The sequence below is a fragment of the Plasmodium knowlesi genome, assembly GCF_000006355.2.
Source record: "Plasmodium knowlesi strain H genome assembly, chromosome: 1".
Taxonomy (NCBI): Eukaryota; Apicomplexa; class Aconoidasida; order Haemosporida; family Plasmodiidae; genus Plasmodium; species Plasmodium knowlesi.
The window spans coordinates 135882-156280 of record NC_011902.2 but is presented as its reverse complement, the minus strand read 5'-3'; the positions used below and the strand labels follow the sequence as shown (position 1 = coordinate 156280).

Here is a 20399-nt window from a genome sequence, read left to right as displayed (position 1 = left end):
ACATTTCCTTCCTTCGTTAAAGACTTTTCTATTCCTTCCTTCCTTAAAGACTTTTCTATTCCTTCTCCTCATTCCTTCTCCTCATTCCTTCTCCTTTCATTCCTTATCCCCATTCCTCATCCACATTCCTTTTCCTCATTCCTTATCCACACCCCTACCCTGCTCATTCCTTATCCACATCCCTTCTCTTCATTACTTATCCTCATTCCTTCCCTGCCCATTCCTTATCCACATTCCTTCTCCACATTCCTTTCCTGCTCATTCCTTCTCCTTTCATTCCTTTTCCACATACCTTATCCACATTCCTTCACCACCTTCCTGTTCCCCATTTCTTCTCCTCCTTCTTCAAAGACATTTCTATTCCTTCCTTCCTAAAAGACTTTTCATTCATTCCTCCCTTAAAAACCTTTCCTTCCTTAAAGACTTTTCTATTCCTTCCATAAACCTTCTTCTTTTTCTGCCACCTTTCCTAAAAGACTTTTCTATTCCTTCCTTAAACCTTCTTCTTTTTCTGCCTCCTTTCCTAAAAGACATTTCACTTCTTCCTTAAACCACTCTTCTTCTTCTGCCTCCTTTCCTAAGAGACATTTCCTTCCTGTCCTCCTTAAACCATTCTTCTTCTGCCTCCCTTCCTAAGAGGCATTTCCTTTCTGTCCTCATTAAAGACTTTTCTATTCCTTCCTTAAACCTTCTTCTTTTTCTGCCTCCTTTCCTAAAAGACATTTCTATTCCTTCCTTAAACCTTCTTCTTTTTCTTCCTCCTTTCCTAAAAGACATTTCCCTTTTCCTTTCCCCTTTATGTTCTGCTTCGATTCTTCTACATTTTCTTCTTCTTCTTCCTTCCAAAAGTAACATAGATGTAGAGTGTCGGGTTCCGGGTTTAGGGTGGACGGGTTTTTTTGGTTTCCGGGTTTTTGGGTTCCGGGTTTTTGGGTTCCGGGTTTTTGGGTTCCGGGTTTTTGGGTTCCGGGTTTTTGGGTTCCGGGTTTAGGGTGGACGGGTTTTTTGGGTTCCGGGTTTAGGGTGGACGGGTTTTTTGGGTTCCGGGTTTTTTGGGTTCCGGGTTTTTGGGTTCCGGGTTTTTTGGGTTCCGCGTTCTTGGGTTCCGGGTTTTTGGGTTCCGGGTTCTTGGGTTCCGGGTTTCTGGGTTCCGGGTTTTTGGGTTCAGGGTTTAGGGTTCAGGGTTTAGGGTTTAGGAGTAGGGTTCCGGGTTTAGGAGTAGGGTTCCGGGTTTAGGAGTAGGGTTCCGGGTTTAGGAGTAGGGTTCCGGGTTTAGGAGTAGGGTTCCAGGGTTTAGGGTTTAGGGTTCAGGGTTTAGGGTTTCGGGTTCTTAGGGTTTCAGGTTCTTAGGGTTTCAGGTTCTTAGGGTTCAGGGTTTAGGAGTAAGGTTTTAGGGTATAGGAGTAAGGTTTTAGGGTATAGGAGTAAGATTGTACGATATAGGAGTAAGTTTTCAGGGCATAGGAGTAAGTTTCCAAGATATAGGAATAAAGGCTTTAGTGCATAGGAATAAGGTTGCACAGGTATAGGAGTAAGGTTTTAGTGTATAGGAGTAAGGTTTTTAGGGTATGGGATTAAGGTTTTAAGGGTACAGGAATAAGGTTTTAACGGTGTTAGAATAAGGTTCCTGGGTATAGAACTAACGTTCCTGGGTATAGAACTAACGTTCCTGGGTATAGGACTTAGGTTTCATGGTATAGAGGTCTAGTTTCGTGTTGGGGTGCTAAAATTCAGTTTAATAAAGGTCGATTTTCAGGTATTATGTTTAAGACTTTAGAATACGGGTGTCGCTCTGCGGGTTCAGGATTTCGCATTCAGGGTGCACAGGATTCAGGGTTTATATTCTACGTAAAATTTAGCATTTCTTAGGGTGCATGTGCAAGATTTCGTATTTAGGTTGCGGGATTTATAATATTTTTTCGGTGCATATGTGTAAGATTTCGTATTCAGTTTTGCGGGATAAAATATTTTACGATGTACATGTGTAATATTTCGTATTTTTAGGTTGCGGGATTTATAATATTTTACGGTGTATATGTGTAAGATTTTGCATTTTTAGGTTGCGAGATTTATAATATTTTACGGTGTATATGTGTAAGATTTCACATTTTTAGGTTGCGGGATTTATAATATTTTACGGTGTATATGTGTAGGATTTCGTATTTTTAGGTTGCAGGATTTAATATTTTACGGTGTATATGTGTAAGATTTCGTATTTTTAGGTTGCGAGATTTAATATTTTACGATGCATGTGTAATATTTCGTATTTAGGTTGCGGGATTTAATATTTTACGGTGTACATGTGTAGGATTTCCCATTTTTAGGTTGTGGGATTTATAATATTTTACGGTGCATATGTGTTGGATTCTGCATTTAGATTGTGGGATTTAATATTTTACGGTGTATATGTGTAAGATTTCGTATTTAGGTTGCGAGATTTATAATATTTTACGGTGTACATGTGTAAGATTTCGTATTTAGTTTTGCGGGATTTAATATTTTACGGTTGTATATGTGTAAGATTTCGCATTTTTAGGTTGCGCGATTTAATATTTTACGGTTGTATATGTGTAAGATTTCCTATTTAGGTTGTGGGATTTATAATATTTTACGGTTGTATATGTGTAAGATTTCGCATTTTTAGGTTGCGCGATTTAATATTTTACGGTGTATATGTGTAAGATTTCGCATTTAGGTTGCGGGATTTATAATATTTTACGGTGTATATGTGTAGGATTTCGTATTCTCAGGTTGCAGGATTTATAATATTTTACGGTGTATATGTGTAAGATTTCGCATTTTTAGGTTGCGGGATATAATATTTTACGCTGTCCGCGGAATTTAATATTTTACGGGTGTATGTGTAGTATTTCGCATTCTTTAGGGGTTAAGGTTATAAGAACAACAATTATGGCCTAGTATTTAGATGATTTAGGGGGAAGGTTCTTTTTTTTTTTTTTCCAGGAAAAAGAAAAAATGAAATAAAAAAGGAAGAGACGGATGGGGAACTATGTTCACTGAAGAAACTGTTTTATTTATTTAATAAAAATGTAATAATCTGAATGTGAGACACTATTTATCACGCTAAAGAAAAAATTGTGTTATCCTTTATTCCTGCGCATTCCTTTACTTGTCCCTCCTTCCCTTTTTTTTTTTTTTTCTCCGGTGCATTCCTTTACGTGTCCTTCTATCTACATTTCTTCCTTTTCCTTCTCTTTTATTCCTTTTCTTTCCTTCCTTCTTTCTTTCGGTAAAAGAGAAAATGTGCAGTTATAGACAATGAGCGCATAATTCACGTGTAATGCATAATATATAAGTTCCTACGCTATTCACAGAATTTAATTATCAAGCCTACGCCCCCCGCCCCCAGGCGCGGGGACTAGATTACAACAGTTGTGTTACACATTTGAGGAGCACACAATGATAAAAAAAAAAAAAAAGAAAAAAGGGGGTATATGGTAATGGGCACTGCCCGCGGATGTGCACATTATATGTGGTGGGGCGCGTACGCATATGCCCACTGACGACATGCTTATGGGATGCGTGAAAATATTGTAAAAAGTTTAAACCCGTATTTGCAAATATGCCCATTTCTAAACTTTTCTTCTTTTTTTATTTTTCATTTCTCCCTTTTGGGGGGGAGGGGAAGAATAATTATGAGCACTTATAAACAGATAACAACAATTTTTACAAGAAATTTCATCCTTCCAATTTACTAATAAGCTCAAAACTCTATTCAGATTTTTTTCATGTCGATGCGATTTATTCTATACGGTTAACAAACTTGTGCCAAGTGTTGTAACGATCATTTCACAACAAAGCGTTTAAGAATACTAAGCATCCTCGTCCTCGTAGCCGTGCTCGGGGGGGTGTTCATCGTAATAATCATCAGAATCATCATAATATTCACCATCAGAATCATCATAATATTCATCATCAGAATCCACATAATAATAGTACTCATCGTCATCATCTTCTTCCATTTCTTCTTCCCTCGCCGCTGCAGTCGCCAATGCCTTCTTTGCAGCTTCCGCTCTTTCTGCTGCTTCTATCAATCCTGCCAATTTTTCCCCTCTTGCTACTCTTGCCTCATGTGCCGCCTGTAATTTTGCCGCTTCTCCATTTTTTGCCTCCTCTGCCGCTTTATGCACTTCTGCTATTTTTTCCTCCTTCTGCGCCTTCACTATTTCTATTCTCCCTAATTCCCCTATCATATCTAACACCTTAGCTTCCTCCACTTTTTGTCCTCTCTGTTTCAGGAACTTATGCATGGTTTTTGGTCCAAAGTTCCACCTCCTTTCAAACAAGAACATTCGTCTGCACTTCAACCGTTTCCTCTTCTGCTGTCTATCATGTACCTTCTTCAGATTCTTATGATAACGTGCTTTCATAGCATTCCATTCTTTTTCTTTATTATATTTATACTTCTCATAATTCATATCTACAATGTCCAATTTCCTATCCAAGAGTCTTTTGTTCTCGTCGTAGAATGGGCCTATTCCAGGCAATTTTTCTTTTGACGGTTTAAGGGCTACTTCATCCCTGACTCTTTTTCTTTTATCATTCCATTTTTTCTCCATATTTGTTCGTTCCTTTTGTATTTTCACCTTCAGCCTCTTTAACTTATTCTCCATTTTAAGATCGTCCTTTTTAATTCTTTCGTTCACTTTGTCCAGGAATTTTAATAGTTTCTTCCTGGCTTCATGCTTCTTCCTCAATCTCTTGCACCTTTTTCTCTGCAGAAAAGTTGGGGGGGGTAAGAGGTGTTTATACATGCATGTGCATTTTTGTTGCAGCATTTACGCGTTAGTTACACGTTTCAGCCTACATTTATTATGAATATTCCATTCGCGCAGTTTACAGCAGACTCGCCAGCAGAAAAAACGGATGCAACGCGCGCAGAGGGCGTAATAATTTCTGCTATTTCCAACTTACCCCTAATCTCATCACAAGAACCATGATCATAACAGCTTGAAATAAAGTCAATTTACTATTCCTGTTGCTTATGCTCTTCTCTTCATTTTCAACTTTTTCTGCTTTATTTTCAACGTTTCCCGTTTTATTTTCAACTTCTCCCGTTTTATTTGCAACATTCCCTGTTTTATTTTCAACGTTTCCCGTCTTATTTTCAACTTTTCCCGTTTTATTTGCAACATTCCCTGTTTTATTTTCAACGTTTCCCGTCTTATTTTCAACTTTTCCTGTTTTATTTTCAACATTCCCTGTTTTATTTTCGATTTTTTCCGTTTTATTTTCAACATTCCCTGTTTTATTTTCGTCCGATTTCAGATGTCGACTGATTTCTGATTCCTCCATAAGAAAATCTTCCTCATTATAATAATCATCATCATCATCTTCGTAATAACTCGGAAAGCTTCCGTGAAACATGTTACTAATAACGGGGGTATGCGGAGGATGGTAAGGTTCGGACACATAATAATTCTCACCAAAGGAACTCAATGGACTGTTAACGTCCATCATGGAGTAGAGGCTGTAGGGGGAGCCTGTGTGATATGCCATTTTGTTCTAATATATTATGTAAATTATGCGTGAAGGTTTTTATATAAAAAGGGCTAAAGAGTACATTATTAATTTGTACTCCTTTTAAATAAAAACTATTAGAGTAAAAATGTCCCCTTCTTTTATTTTATTTATTTTATTTTATTATTTTTTTTCTTTTTTTTCTCTTTTCTTGTCTTTCTACTTCTTCTATGCTCCTATAATTGAAAGTAAAAGAAAAAAAAGGGAAGAATCTAATATATTACTGTTCAATGGTAAAAAAAAAAAAAAGGGAAAGTGTATAATAGTTTAGAAACTTTGCTACAGATGCTGATCTATATTGCAGAATACTTAATATATTATTTACCAATAAATATACATACTAGTCGCACTGCGAGCTCAGCTTAAGAACATTGGAAATTTATTTTATTCTATTTTATTTTAATTTCATTTTCTCCTTTTATTAATATACAGCATTTTCACGGAATATATTTTCTATAATTATACGGAAAATGAAAAGGAAAGCCGGAACAGAAAATTATTTGAAAATTTAACAAAAGCAAGTTATCTTAGAACCACTGAAAGAGAATTAACAAGTATTTTTATATAAAATTGAACTAGAAAAAAAAAAAAAAAAAATTAGAAGAGATGAACATTAGAAAAAGAGCAAATTGCATAAAAAATGCAGAACGAATAAATATTAAAAAAAAAAAAAAAAAAAAAATCAACATATATACATGCAAAAAATGCACCGTTGTTTAGCTAACGGGAAGGATGACTACACAAATGAGTACTTTATTTGGGACGATATTATATAGATTAATATGAACTTAAAAAGAAAGAAATGTAAATAAAACAAATAATGCTATGTCCATAATTTCCATATATACCTCCCCTTGAAACATTCATAATATATTCGCCATATTTATCCTTCTTTCGAGTCATTGAAAAATTTTATTCTTCTATATTTAGCTTGAAACATATATGTGATAATAATATATAAACACATAGAAAAAATATATATTGGTGTTCAACTATAGAAATATTGTGCACATGATCAAATGTAGAAATTTCTTCGAAACAGAAAGGATCTCAATCCTCCTGTAAATATCGAACGCCGCTTCTTTCTGAATATATGGCAACAAAAATAAAAAAAAGGGAAATATTAATTACACAGTTATTCCTGTTATTCCCATAATAGGAGTTCCCAATTTTTGAGGAGAAAAATGAAAAAGAAAAATTACCCTATGTGAATATTCTAAAACCCTGGAAATATTTCGAGGAATATCCATTCAATGGGGTACGTACGATCTGCATAATATATATGTGACATGTATGAAAAGCTCATATGTGGATTATGTTGTACACTTCATTGAGTTCATGGAATTCATGTGCCGCAATTGTGGGATGTATGTTTTGAGCATGCTAGCAGGGGAATATGATCAAATGGTGCCTGCATGGATGTGTTAACATTGTGAATAAGGCACAATACAGGGAGAATCGGATGCACGGAATTTTCTTTGCAAATGTTTACAACTCCGATAATATCGCGCGCATTGGCACAATGCGACGGAAGTTCATCAGCAAGCTGTGATGAAGCGGGTTGGGTACTCACAAAAGAATTGGGCACCTCTGCAAATAATGAGAGTCATATATTATCATACACACACACAAAAAAAAAAAAAAAAAAAAAAAGAGAAAAGATGCATTCGTGCGAAGCATCTATGATACAAAGTTCGAACTGAACTAGCCCTAAGAGGTGGGCACACAATTGATGCACACGTGGCACGAGTTCCGTATAAAAGAGCGGGATCTAAAAATGAACTTAAAAAAAAAAAAAAAAAAAGGGACTACCTAAAGGCCGAAATCAAATCATCGTCCTCGTCACTGACGTAAACGATGTCCCTCTTTAAGTTACTGAATTGGGCATCCTCATTACTGTGTTCCATACCTATTGGATTCGGTGCATCCGCATCGGAGTTCTGTTGCACTTGAGGGGCACTAGCGCTGTTGTAATTTTCTCCATATACGCCCATCTGGTGAGCACTACTTCGGTAACCACCACTATGGTGACCACCGTTGTGTTCCGTCTTCCCGTAGGAACCCGCATTCTCGTAGTTCGCCCCGTATTCATTTCGTGCAATGGGAGGCACGTCACAATCTTCGTGATCACGCCCGTTAGACTGATCATGCTGGTAATGCTCCCTACTTTGTCCACTATGGTCGAACTTCACATCCTCCTTAACTACGGAGTAATACGTATTATTCTGCTTAAAGTCCTGGCTACATTGTGCTGCGTGAAAGGAATTATCTGGTTTACTAAAATTTGCATCAACATCACAGTCGTAGCTAGCGCTTCGGCCTCGGTCTTCGAGGTTTGTGAGTATACAAACATCCAGGTTGCTCGCATCGGAGAGAAACTCCTGAGGTGCATTACTCATACTTTTATCGTAAAAAAAGTTACTGATGGAGGAGTTAACACTGTTTATATTTGTTGATGCATTGTAATTAATTAGGTCCTTCTTGTAGTTAGACGTATCATATACTTGGTAGTCGTACTTTTTATTCGTTTCTCCTAACAAGTGATCAATAGACATGGACTCGCTCTGTGGACTGCTCCCGTTATCGGGGTCGTCACCATCATCACTTTCGTTAAAATTGAAATTATTATGCTGCGTGTTTCCGTGTGTGGAGGACCCGGCGTACACTGCTTGGGGGTTGATCCCTGTCGTTTCGTAGGCTCTGTAATTCTTCCTTTTCGGCTTCCATATTTGAAAATTATCTATGTCATTCTTCCATACTTTCAAATTCCCCCCATCTCCCCCTGAGAGTAAAAAACCTGAACTGCTCAAAAAATTTAAAACATGCACCCCATTTGTATGCCCATGGAAAGCTGAAACGATCAGACCGCTCGTTATGGACCAGATAACAATTGCGTCCTCATACCCTGCGTAGAGTACTTTTTTCTCTTTGTTAACACATAGGGATAGAACAGTATTGTCGTAGAGCAATGGTGGGATGTACTGTGCCGACATGTTATTGTCCACTATTAGTTTGGTGAGGAGAGGCTCCTTTTCGCCGATTTGCGCATAGGTGTGTCTAGCACCTGGTGAATCCTGGTTAGGCACACATTCTGAGAAGGCCCCACTTAATGTTAGACCCCTCCCATTTTTTGCCTCATTGCTATAATGGTAATTGTAGCACGCAATGATGTTGTCGTATCCTATAAATAGGTACTTATCCGTGTTAGCGAAGCAATTAATTTTTTCGCCATTCTTGAGTTTCTTGGTATCTAGGTAGAGAGGAGGATTGGTCATCATATTGTAAATAAAGAAAACTGAACAGTCTGTTCCAAGGACGATATTTCCATGGTTCATCAGGTGACATGTAGTAATTTTATCCTTATCCAAACGTTTATTACATCTTCCTCCACTTAAAATTTTATAATCACTAAATCGTAACAATCTAAAGGCGTTATCATAACCACAGGTGCAAAATAATTCTGCATTGAAACTCATCATTTTTAAAATGGTATCATTGTGGCAAGGAATATTCTTCACATAAGTTAGGGTTAGCAACTGGGTGTCAATTTTATAAATGTGTATTTTTCCATCATCCCCCGATATTATCACTTCATTTTGCAATTCTGCACACACAATGTTTCTAGCCTTATATACGGTTTGTTCTTTGTATGTTTCGCAAAATGTGGATGTCAAATCGTTATTATAAGTGAAAACCTTAATCTCCCCAACTATATCTGGCTCAATAATGGACCATAATTTTCCCAGCTTGCTCAAATTGCTCTTATCCTCATACACACAAATGATAAAATTGTATTTTTCGTTAATGTATAAATCGCTCATGGAAAATTTTTGCGACCCTATACTGTTCAGCAGCTTGGTTTTAACGACTTCTATGGACAAATTAATTTTGTCGTAAAATAAAATAAAATTCAGAAACAAAGCACAACATCTCACATCCGCCCGGATAAATAAATTGTGCATGTAAGAATTTAGTACTTTCTTTCTATAGTTTATATAATCTGCGTTTTTATAGGCCATTAATTTTTTCTTGGGTAAATTTGGTAGGGCTGAAAAACCCATGTGAAGTAATTCCCAGTGGAGCTCCTCGAACTCACTGTACCTCCTACTGGTTTCGTACTTTAGATCTTTGTACTGAATTAGGATGATGTAGTAGACCTTCTGGTCTCTCTGCTCCACTCGGTTTATCCCGATGTCGAAGTGCTCCAGTTCCATGGTGTAGGACATTTGTTAAAATATAGCAATGCGAAGAAAAATAATTCAGAAGTTACAAACTTGGTGGAACACCATTTACGTGCTCGCCGTGGACCACAGGTCCTCCCCCCTCGCCTCCTCTGCTTCGTCGTACCAAAGGGGGGGAGACGAATGAAGGAGTTCACCTTCAAGCGCTGTGAACTTCGAATGGTACGCCCTTTTAAAACAAAGCAGAAGGAAATACAGCGAAGGGAGTTCTCTCAAAATGGATGTCAAACGTATCCATTTAGAAAAGAAAAGAAAAAAATGCCCCCTTGCCCTGTTACACAAATACGCAAGGATTGCAAAAAAAAAAAAAAAAAAAAAAGGGTGACAAACGAATAGCAACGCAATCACGTGTATGCATTTCACTAGAAAATGTTAAACAAAAAATCGGATGGCGCGCTTAACAATCGGCTGAAATGCGATAAGCGTCTTTCGCGCAACTGAAAATATGAAATAGGTGAGAAAAAAAAAAAAAAAAAAAAAAAAAGCGAGGTACATGATATGAGGGACTCACAAAATGGGAGGCGTGTAAGGTGCAAGGTGAACAAAAATAATTAGCCTACGAGTGTCACTATCTGTTTATACCCCGCGGTGGAAATTGCCAAAAGGCCTCGTCCATCGGGCAGAATATGGGCCACAGGAATACAAACACATTAATGTATACATTGAAGAAAAAAAAAAAAAAAAAAAAAAAAAAAAGGCATACATGAATGCATCATGAATGCGCTAATAAAACACACGCGCGCATAATGCTCTGTAGAAATACTGCAAACCTTCTAACGTCCACAGCACCATGAGGGAAGTGTAAAAACAAAAATTGGCCAACCACAGCTTCCTGTTCAAATGCACATGTAGAGCATCTTTGAAAGAAGGTGGAAATTCTGCGGTGATTACGAAAGCGCATAGAAAAAGGCAAAACGGAAGCATTTCCTCAAATCGAGCAACTGCACAATTGCTTGAGAAGCCTAACTCTGCACGTATGTTTACAGGATGATTGTTCCTATTGTGCAATTTTCACAAAATCGCGAAGGATTACTGATCTGTCATGGACGATCAAATATATATACGGTGTGTACAATGTCCGCACTCGTAACTTCGCCCAAGTTAAGTATCCCCTACGATCACTCCCCTTTAAAGCATTCTTCTAAATGTGCCTCGGGAGCACTATGTAGAAAATTTTTCCCCATTGCAATGATTCCTTAGGGTAAAGGATATGCAGACATATTGGTTTTACCAAACCCTTGGCCACTCGTACTTATGCGAAAGTGCATCTCTACAATTGCTCTGCTTAACGCGTATAGTGCAGACACGCATATGGACGCACTTTCGTGTAAATTGGCTCTTTTCCCAAATATGACCCCCACTGGTGGTTCATCCTCCTTCTGTGTTTACCTGCAGATGTGGAGGGTGTACACCTCTCCTCGCTAGCAATGTTCTGCGGTGTACAAAGTACGCTCTGTATTTCCATCATAAAATGGGGAAACGTGCACACATATATTTACACATTCCATATTAGCCAATTTTTGAACCTATGATATGTATGCTTGTCTAAGCATAAACATTCCACTGTGCGTAGTGTGTATTGGAAAAACAATCGAGATGGAAAAAAAGAAAAATATATATATCTCCACTTGATAATACGCATATGGTAAGCAGAATTTTGTAAATATGACAAAGAATGAAACTGTAAAAATAGTTATGAGGAATAAAATAATATTCCAGTGTTATAAAAAAAAAAAAAAAAAAAAAAATACAATTATAAAAAGAAAAAGAAAAACTCTTAATCTTAGCTCACTGAGAGCGTTTGCGCAAAGGGAATGTTTCTCCATCGTGAAGAATGGACCAGGTTGGAAGTTCCAAAAGGGAAAAATAAAAAATTGTCAAAAGGATGTCATGTGTGTTATCAGGCTTCACCATTAAGATTCACACATATAGATGTTTTTTTTTTTTTTTTTATCTTCTTAATAGCTTCGAAGTGATATAATTAATATGTAGTTTTCTCCATTTGGGTATTCATTGCTGAGTGACATGCTGTTATTTACTTCTTTTTTAACTCCCCCCTGGAATACTAATATATATCTTAACATGAGCCTAGCATGTTGCTCCCCATTCCTATACCCAGTTCGAGACGTGACTGATCATCTTCTTCTATTTCTCCGTTTACTGTATTTTCTATTTCTATAATTTTTAGTCTTCTCCTGGTTAAGTTTGGATGAATTTGGACTTTCGCTCACCCCTGCTTCTGCCTTCTCAGAGACATTCACATGATTATTATTGTCAATAATTTCACCGCCACTGTGTTCTTCATCTGGGGATATTTCTTCCTTTGGTTTGTCACCCCCGGTGTTTTCTTCTACCATGGGAGGGTCAATTACATTCTCTAAATTATCTATTACTTGTTCTGTGGGCAAAGAAATTATGTCTTCATTTCTCTCCTTCAAAGGGGGTATTCCGTTACTTTCATATATAGCTGCGTTGCCCACTGGACTATCCTCTTCATTTGGATATATTGACTCTGTTTCATCCTCTTCGAAGTTGTCCTTTGTTATAAGTTCCTCTTGCAATGTTACCTTGCCAGTTAATTCCTCGTTCGGCTTATCTTCTCCCTCCACCTTGTCATTAATAAAGGGTTGCTGATCTGCGTCATTATTTGTGCACTTTTCGTTTGTGTAATTTTCCTTTAGGTCCCCTGCCGTGTCAATTGCTTCGTTCTCTTTCAAATTATCAATTAAGGAATTTTTATCGTCCATCTTATGCTTATCCGTGTGCACACCGAATGATACGTCAAAGCTATGGTTTGAATTCCTCATAAGATCTGTTTGCCCCATTCCTAGTTGTGCCTCCTGTGGGGGCAGACTATTCAACTCGTGGATATTTTCGCTCTCCAGAGCTGCGTCGTTCTCGCCCCTTGATTTAGGTTCTTCCTCCGACTTTGCATCTCCCTCTTCCTCTGCGGAATTCAATGTTCCATGTGGGAGGTTATTATCTGGCTGTTGGGGAGACGCCTCCACTGACTTTGAAGTGGCTTCCATGGGCTCTGAAAAAACTTCCATCTGTTCTGGAATAACTTCTACTAGTTCTGGAACTGCATCCACTTCTGCTTCCTCCAAATGTTCCACCTCCGGCCGAACTTCCGAATTCATTACGTCCATGAAGTCTTTATACATGACACTGCTGTCACAGGAATTCATATTAAAAAATTCGTCTTCAAATTTGTCCACCGGTGCAGAGACCGTGAGAAGGGATTTATCAGCGGGAGAAAGCAAATCGCCGGAGCAGGGAGACGCTTCAGAATTCATGACGCCGATGGATATGTGTCCACTTGGCAAGACTTCCTTCGTATGGTCCAAGTTCATGTCGGGGAATTCATTGATCTTCGAGTTTGTAGCTTCCGCTGGGAATGTGTCATTTATAGGATTGCTGTTCATAGGAGTGGTCTTCTTCTTTAATTCTGTGAATTTTTTTTTCTTATTTTGGGGGTTGGGTTCTTCACTGCTACCAAACGTGGGAACCTCCTTAACTTGACTAAGGAGGGATACCTCGTGATAACTGCTTTCATTTTTTACATCGTGAATTATTTTTTCTACTTTTTCTAAATTTATGAAAATATCCTTACTCAGTTGTGTAGCCGAACTGAACATATATTTTTTCCCTTCTGTTATATGCATGTCCGCATTCGAATTAATGGTGCAGTTGTTAAGGGTGATTACTGTGTTGGGTGTGGTTCCTTCGATTTTTTTTTTTTTCTCCAAGTTGTGGGCTTCCCCCATGGTTAGTGTTCCTTCATCCAGTTTTGTACTGGGAGTTGCAAAATCGCTTTGATCGTAAATGACAAAATGTTGCGTGATTTTTTTATTACTCTCACAGTTGGCCATTTCGTCCATGCATTCTATTTTTTCCATTTCGTTTTCCTTATCCCGATTGGGTGTGTTGAGGGTGTCGGTTGTAGTCCTACCTTCCAAATCGTTTGAGGGTGTTAGTTGCTCACTTGGCGCTATTCCCATAAGGGAAGTGTCCTTCTTTTCCTTTCCACTGCTTTTCATTTTGTCGTTTATGATGTAAAAATTGTCACTTATATTTTTCGTTTTCTTTAACTTTGCAAATTTTTCTAGTGAATGTTCTTTGTTCGTCTGGTTATCTTCTTCATTGGGGATGGAACTGCTCATATTTGATTCTGCCACTGGGATATTCCCTTCTTTGCGTTGATTTATGGACGAGTTAGAGTTGAGTACTTCTCCTTCACTTTTTCCACTCACCTTTCTGAGGACATCCCTTTCATTGCTGAGAAATATTTTTGCGGGGTGGCTGCTTAATGGCTTGTCTTTTTTTAAATTCTCGAAAAAGGATTTCCGCTGTTTAAATATGGAGGTCGATTCGCACATGCCATTACTTCCCATGTTCCTCGTGTCCTCCTGTTCTTTATTCATATCTTTATTGTCCATACATTTAGTAGGATCATTGATGTTACCGCTGTTAGAGTCGCTTCCACGATTGAAGATTCTTGTCGAGTTCTCTGATTCTTTCGTGCCCTGTTCCCCTTTGACGAGAATGAGAGAGCTATTTGGCACACTCTGCATGCCATCATTACAACTGCTGTAATTAAGGATGATATTTTCGTTTGGGTTGATGAAGCTATTTGGGAGAATCTCATCGCTGATGTTACTTTTCCCCATTTCGCTTTTCTCCCCATACATGCCACTATTGAGAAATGCCTCTGCAATATTCGAATTGTCTTTCATGACCTCCTCGTAATTTCTATACTCACCATGTTCCGTTGTGTATAAATTGGAAGTGAAGGCGTTACTACTAATGTTCATTTGTTCAAATGGATATAGACCTTTTTCATTGGATTCTTTTTCTTTTCCATGATCGAGCACCTTCTCCTGACTGCACTTTTGATCGGAATCTTCACCCGATTTAAAATCATTCGATGGGTGAGTTTCACTCGTTTCTTTAGCTTCTTCTACATGAGAAGATTCGTTCCCTGAATCCATTTCGTTACAGTCCAAATGGAAGGTCTCCATTTGTTGCAGGTTCATACATTCTGTGATCTTTTCCTTTTCGTTAAGGACCCCTGCGGGGATAACTTCTTCAGAAAAAAGGGTGACATAACACTTTTTATTATTTTCCAAATTTGAAAAATTTATTTTTTTATATATGTCGTCAGTACTCGTTAGGCTCTCCTCTTGTTGCGCACTCCAACTAGCACATGCCTTTTGGTCCACCCCGATTTTGAGAAATTCAGACATGTTACTAGAATGAATGGAGTAGGAAAATAGATTAGAACCACGTTCTTTTATATTTTTTGTGTAAAAATCATCAATTGGTATGTGTTCAATGTTGTCGATGTTAACAGATCGCTTCAACATTTCTATATCCTCTTTTTCTAGCTTTATCCACTCCTTTGTATCTACCTCGTAATTTGCACTTTTTAGCAGGTTGATATCCTCTAAATTGGTACAGAGAAAATTTTTCACCTGCTCTTCATCTTCATGTGTTTTTTTAGACTCCGAAGAGTTGTCACCCTTGTCTTCATCCCCATCGTCCTTCTCTTCTTTCCCATTTGGCATGTTCGAAGCAGGAGAACTTGGGAGAGCTGTGACCTGTTCTATGTGTAACTGTGATGATTCACCCGATGGCAATTCGGACGGATGCTCCGTGGGAATCCCGTTCCATTGTTCATCCGACTGCTCTTCCATCTGCTGCTGCACCTCTAGGTGGGACTCTCCATCATGGATAGTCGTTACCTTTCCGGTGTGCTCACACGCTTGATTTGTGGAGCTAATTACGGGTATCACCTCTCTTTGGTAATTTTCCTGTGCATCAATTTCTTCTTTCTTAAAATTGTCATACTGTTCACCCATAGAAAGTTCTTGATTATTTGTTTTGTCCACTTGTTTTGTCTCCTCCTCCATATCGGCGGTGCCAGAACATACGGGATTATCCATCCTGTCAGATATGTTATTTAGGTCTACTTCTTTATCATCCGATTGCTTTTTTTTGTTCTCCTCCATCTCACTCACAGTTGAATGGAGCTCGTCTCCCTGGTTATATTGCTGTGCTTCGAATTTTGCGACGATCTCATCATGATGATCTTCTACGTACGCCAATTGATCAGCGTTTTTTTCCTCAACTGTGCATTCTGCGTAAATTTCTTCCTTCTGATCACAGCCTTGGGTTGTCAAAATATTTATGAGTTCTTCCTCTACCTGCGAAGTCATACGGCCCAATAGATGGTCCCATTTTTCTTCGTCATTGTGTACATTCATTTCTTCTGTCTGGTTCTGTACATTTGGTAACGGGGTAGGGTCGAATGATCCTGGTGGGGTCTCATTCTGTGGTAGCTCTTTCTGCTCGAGGTCGTCATCCATTTTCCTCTTTTTACTTTCCATGTCTAATTCGTCCACCTTCTCTACAGTATCCTCTGCGCCATTTTGTTGTTCAGTCTGTTTGGTGGAGTCAAACGTGGAATCTGCACTTGGAGTCTCTTCCTTTTTGTTCTTTTCTATAAATTTTTCTATTATATGATTTACTTCTTCATAATTGTCTAATGAAAAAGAATTTTTTATATATTCTGCGGAACCTTTTTTGGAATTTTCCCCCTCTTCTGGTGTTTGATTCGGTAGGGTCTCCGTCAAACTGTTAGACATGGTTTTGTTACTACATGGTTCGATCTGCTGCGTTAGGAACTGTGTTTGTGATGGAGGCTCTTGTGAAATAATGGATGTGCCTTCTGCTTCATCTTCTCTTTCATTGTTCACCAAGTTGGTGCACTCCTTATCAGTAATGCTATTCTTGTCATTGCACCATTGGTGCTTTCTACCCTTTGTGTGAGAACTTGCACTGTGCATTGGGCTACCATAGCCATCACTCCAGGTACCAGCAGTGTGGGTATACTTTTCCGCTGGCCCTTTTCCTCCCGATTTTTTCTTTTTCGCATTACTTTTTTCGTTCTTTTTAGCATATTTTTTAATTCCCGAATGGATAAAACTTAAATCCTCGCTGACATGGTAATAGGACAGGGAGTCACTTTTGGGGGATCCCTTATTTGCGATTTTTTCCGCTTGGAGGGATTTTTTACCACTGCTACTTCGATGCTTCTTCAAAGATGAACGTTTAGATGAAGTGGCATTGTAATCGACGTATTCGTTTCCGCCATGATGGGCACTTTGATCGTCCCCGTCACTGGAATAATCAGTGTTCTTCTCAATGCAGATGTATTTCTTGTTTTTGTAATTAGTCAAGTAGTACTTATAAGTCCTGTCATATGTGTTAAGTTCATTTTTCTCCAAATCGATTTGCAGCGACAGGAGTTTTTCTCCTTTCTCTTTATTTCTCCCTCCATCGATGATTATTTTTAATTCCTTTAAGCGTTTTTCGATGTATCCCCTTCTTCTCCTCTTCAAGCATATGTAAATAACCGCTACAAAAAATTCTAATGTGAATAAGGGTAATACTGAATATGACACCGTCGATAGGAACACATCCTTAAAAACGTTAGATATATACTCTACGTGTATGATATTAAATAAGGACAAGAAGATCGACGTTAGGATGGACGTTAAAATGATTATATAAAGGGTTAATGCCTTGAAGGTGTTTACAACTAGGGAGTACAGGGAAATGACTGTGGACATGAAGAATATAAAAAACAGTAACACATGTTGGTATATAAAAAGTAAAATGCAAAAGACCGTTTTAATTCCCAGTACAAATACTAGGAAGGTAAAATTTATTCGGCTCCAGTCTGCCCGTTTTGTAAAGGAAGGGCGCCCGCTCTTTTCCATCTCCTTGTCTCGCATCTTGCTCAGAGGGATGGAATCGAAACAGACATAGACACGGTGAGAAGAGGTCTTCTCTAATATTATGTGCCACTGCACACACTGCTGTTATGGTAAAGAGGTGATGTTCTGATGTTTTGTAAGAAATAAAGGGGTACATTAGCGCAGTGATCAGGAGTGAGCGCTCCAAAGGAAACTATGTACTCAAGGGCAACTCTATACCTGATGGACAAGATGTCCCTTTTCCCACGGGGGGGGTGTCGCTAATTTTCACATATGTACATGGGTGTAATAGTGGAAGGGGAGATAGACACCCACATGCGCTATTTACACGCGCACATAAATATTGTAACTACTACGTTCAATACACCTACTAAGAAAAAGATATATATATATATATATTACTTCGTGGACATAAGTAAGAATACGTGTTACAACTACTACAATATCACTAAAAAAAAAAAAAAAAAAATTGCCGAATTTTCACTCAAATGATAGGGGAAAAGAAAAAAAAAAAAAAAAAAAAAAAAGTGCATCCTGTATGCTCTTACAAAAACGTCCTGGAAAATTTCTCCTTGTTATAAATTTTTTTTTATTTTTTTTTTTAGATTTGCTCAAAATGGGTTGCCTGGTTGTGTTGGCATTTTCTGCTTCTTCGCAAACTTATGGTGCGCGGCATTAAAGGTGTGACATAAGTATGCAACTTTTATATATATGTACACATTTGCAATTTTTTCTCCCACATAATATATACTGCACTATGTTAATTTTTTTTTTTTTTTTTTTTTTTTTTTTGCCTGTTCGCATTTGAGTACGCACTTCCCTTGACACTTGCAAAATTTTCGCCTGAGGAACGAAAGAACTGGCGTCCTCATTGCTTAACTGTAGCATTTCAGCATGCATCAGGTGGGTGTTAAGAAACTGTACAGGCAGACGAAATGCACGAGGGGCAAAAAGTGCCAATAGCAAACATGCGACAAAGGGACTAAAAATATGGCCAACCTGTACCCTAAATATACACAGAATATGCACAAAATAATTAACAGAATATACAAAGATTATGCACAGATTGTATACAAAAACCTTGCAAAGGAAAATAAAAAAACATATGAAAGGGGGGGGCCAAAGAACGGGCGAAATACTGCATAACGTGCTTGCAGACCTTTGGCATACAGGACATTATCATCCAAAAAATGAAAGTTAAAGATGTTCATGATGAAACAGTGGGGATAATTTTGAATTATAAGGGGAAATAAATCCTCCAAGAGTTTTTCGTCCCTTACGTTATATTTTTTCTTAATTTTTCTCTTCACATCATAGTATGCCTTTGGTTCTTACAAATGGGCATGACGAGCGCATACGAAAAATGATTTGTTCATCACTTTTTAGTAGAAATAGGCGCTCATTAAATGTATTTTTCATTTTGAAGGAGAAATGTTGACGCGCAAAGGTACGGACGTTTTGCTACGTCCTCTCCGTATGGTACATTCATATGGTACTTCCCAATATGTATAAACTTGCATACATTTCTTTTTTTAACTAATCAACCGGATGTCAGAGAGATCGCGGTAGAAAAATGGTCCGTGGTACTTTTTGCCCCTTTCCAAAATGCAGAAATACTCTGCGTACCTCTTAGACATGTTGATAAGTGAACATACGGTCGAACAGAACAAACGGACCAAAAACGAGAAAACGGGCGAGAATATGGTACCCAAAATAAAACATCCAACAGTTAGGCCATAAAAATATTCGCATATCAACACGTACGATCCGTGAAATGTCCAAAGGTTACACAAAAAAAAAAAAAAAAAAAATGCTAAATTGGTGTAATGAGACGTTTGTGTATTCCTTTTGATTAGTAACTTTAAGGAGTTAATAAGAAAAGGAATATTAATGTACCATGATGTGAGTTTTCCTCATTTGTCCAATTGGACTGGTCACTTTTTTATTCGTACAATTGGGTTTAAATGCACAGAATTGACAAAATGGAAGGAATTTTTTTTTCTTTTTTTTTGTTGCTTTTGGTCAGTTAATACAGTTGTCAAATGGGTTGTTACACAACTACTACCCCTCTTGATTATTCGAGTGGTGCTTTCCTCCTTTTCATGTACCGACTACGTGTTCATATTTCGAAGGGGCCCTAGTTCAGACATAGGAGGAGAGGACAGTTACTCAACGGGGATCTCCGAAATGTTAACACGCGTAGGAGTGGCCAAATTTATACGCATACGTAACCGTAGTTCTGTTCTGCAAAAATAAATCACGCGTAATGTATCTTTTTATAGAGACGCAGATGAGTGTGGGAAGATGAGCATCTGACAGTATCAACACTATCATATTGCAAATTCGGGAAAAGGGCTTAAAAAAGCACCTCACTTGAACCGATTGGTGATTAGCCAATACGCCATGCGTCCACGAAAAAGCTTTTTCGCTTTCCATCCGGAGAGGAATAACCGCGGAGGAAATTTACTTTTCATTTTACGAAGGGGTTAAAAAAATAAAAAAAATAGTAAAATGAAAAAAAAAAATTAAAGTAGAAAAATAAAGTAGAAAATTAAAGTAGAAAAATAAAGTAAAAAAGTAAAGTAAAAAAATAAAGCAGAATAAAACCGTTATGTAGCCTGTTCAGTCTTCCTTGCCTATTAATCACAGCGCACGATTGTTGATAGGCCAAAATGAACAGATTTACACCGCACCATTTTTTTCAAAATTGGAAAAGAAAAAAAAAAAAAAAAAAAAATTAAGGCGCGGGGCATAATAAGTATTATTACTAGCACTTCTTGTGCATTAAATAAATCACATTTTGAGATAGCGGAAGAAAGCAAAGTACCATTGTGAG

General features: G+C 37.9%; 3 protein-coding genes across 3 annotated transcripts; all 3 read right to left on the bottom strand.

Annotated features, from left to right (window-relative positions):
• Positions 1–3833: 3833 nt before the first annotated feature.
• Positions 3834–5520, bottom strand: PKNH_0102700 (uncharacterized protein; the record flags this gene model as incomplete). The annotated part of the gene is made up of 2 exons (XM_002257486.1): positions 3834–4736; positions 4936–5520. The coding sequence occupies 2 exons, from the start codon at positions 5518–5520 to the stop codon at positions 3834–3836; spliced, it is 1488 nt and encodes a 495-aa protein (XP_002257522.1).
• A 1829-nt stretch (positions 5521–7349) lies between these two features.
• PKNH_0102600 (uncharacterized protein) lies at positions 7350–9767 on the bottom strand (the record flags this gene model as incomplete). Its single annotated transcript, XM_002257485.1, has 1 exon — positions 7350–9767. The coding sequence occupies one exon, from the start codon at positions 9765–9767 to the stop codon at positions 7350–7352; it is 2418 nt and encodes an 805-aa protein (XP_002257521.1).
• Positions 9768–11917: 2150 nt separating this feature from the next.
• On the bottom strand, positions 11918–17581 carry PKNH_0102500 (conserved Plasmodium protein, unknown function; the record flags this gene model as incomplete). Its single annotated transcript, XM_002257484.1, has 1 exon — positions 11918–17581. One exon carries the CDS (start codon positions 17579–17581, stop codon positions 11918–11920), a length of 5664 nt encoding a protein of 1887 aa, XP_002257520.1.
• Between the last annotated feature and the right edge of the window lie 2818 nt (positions 17582–20399).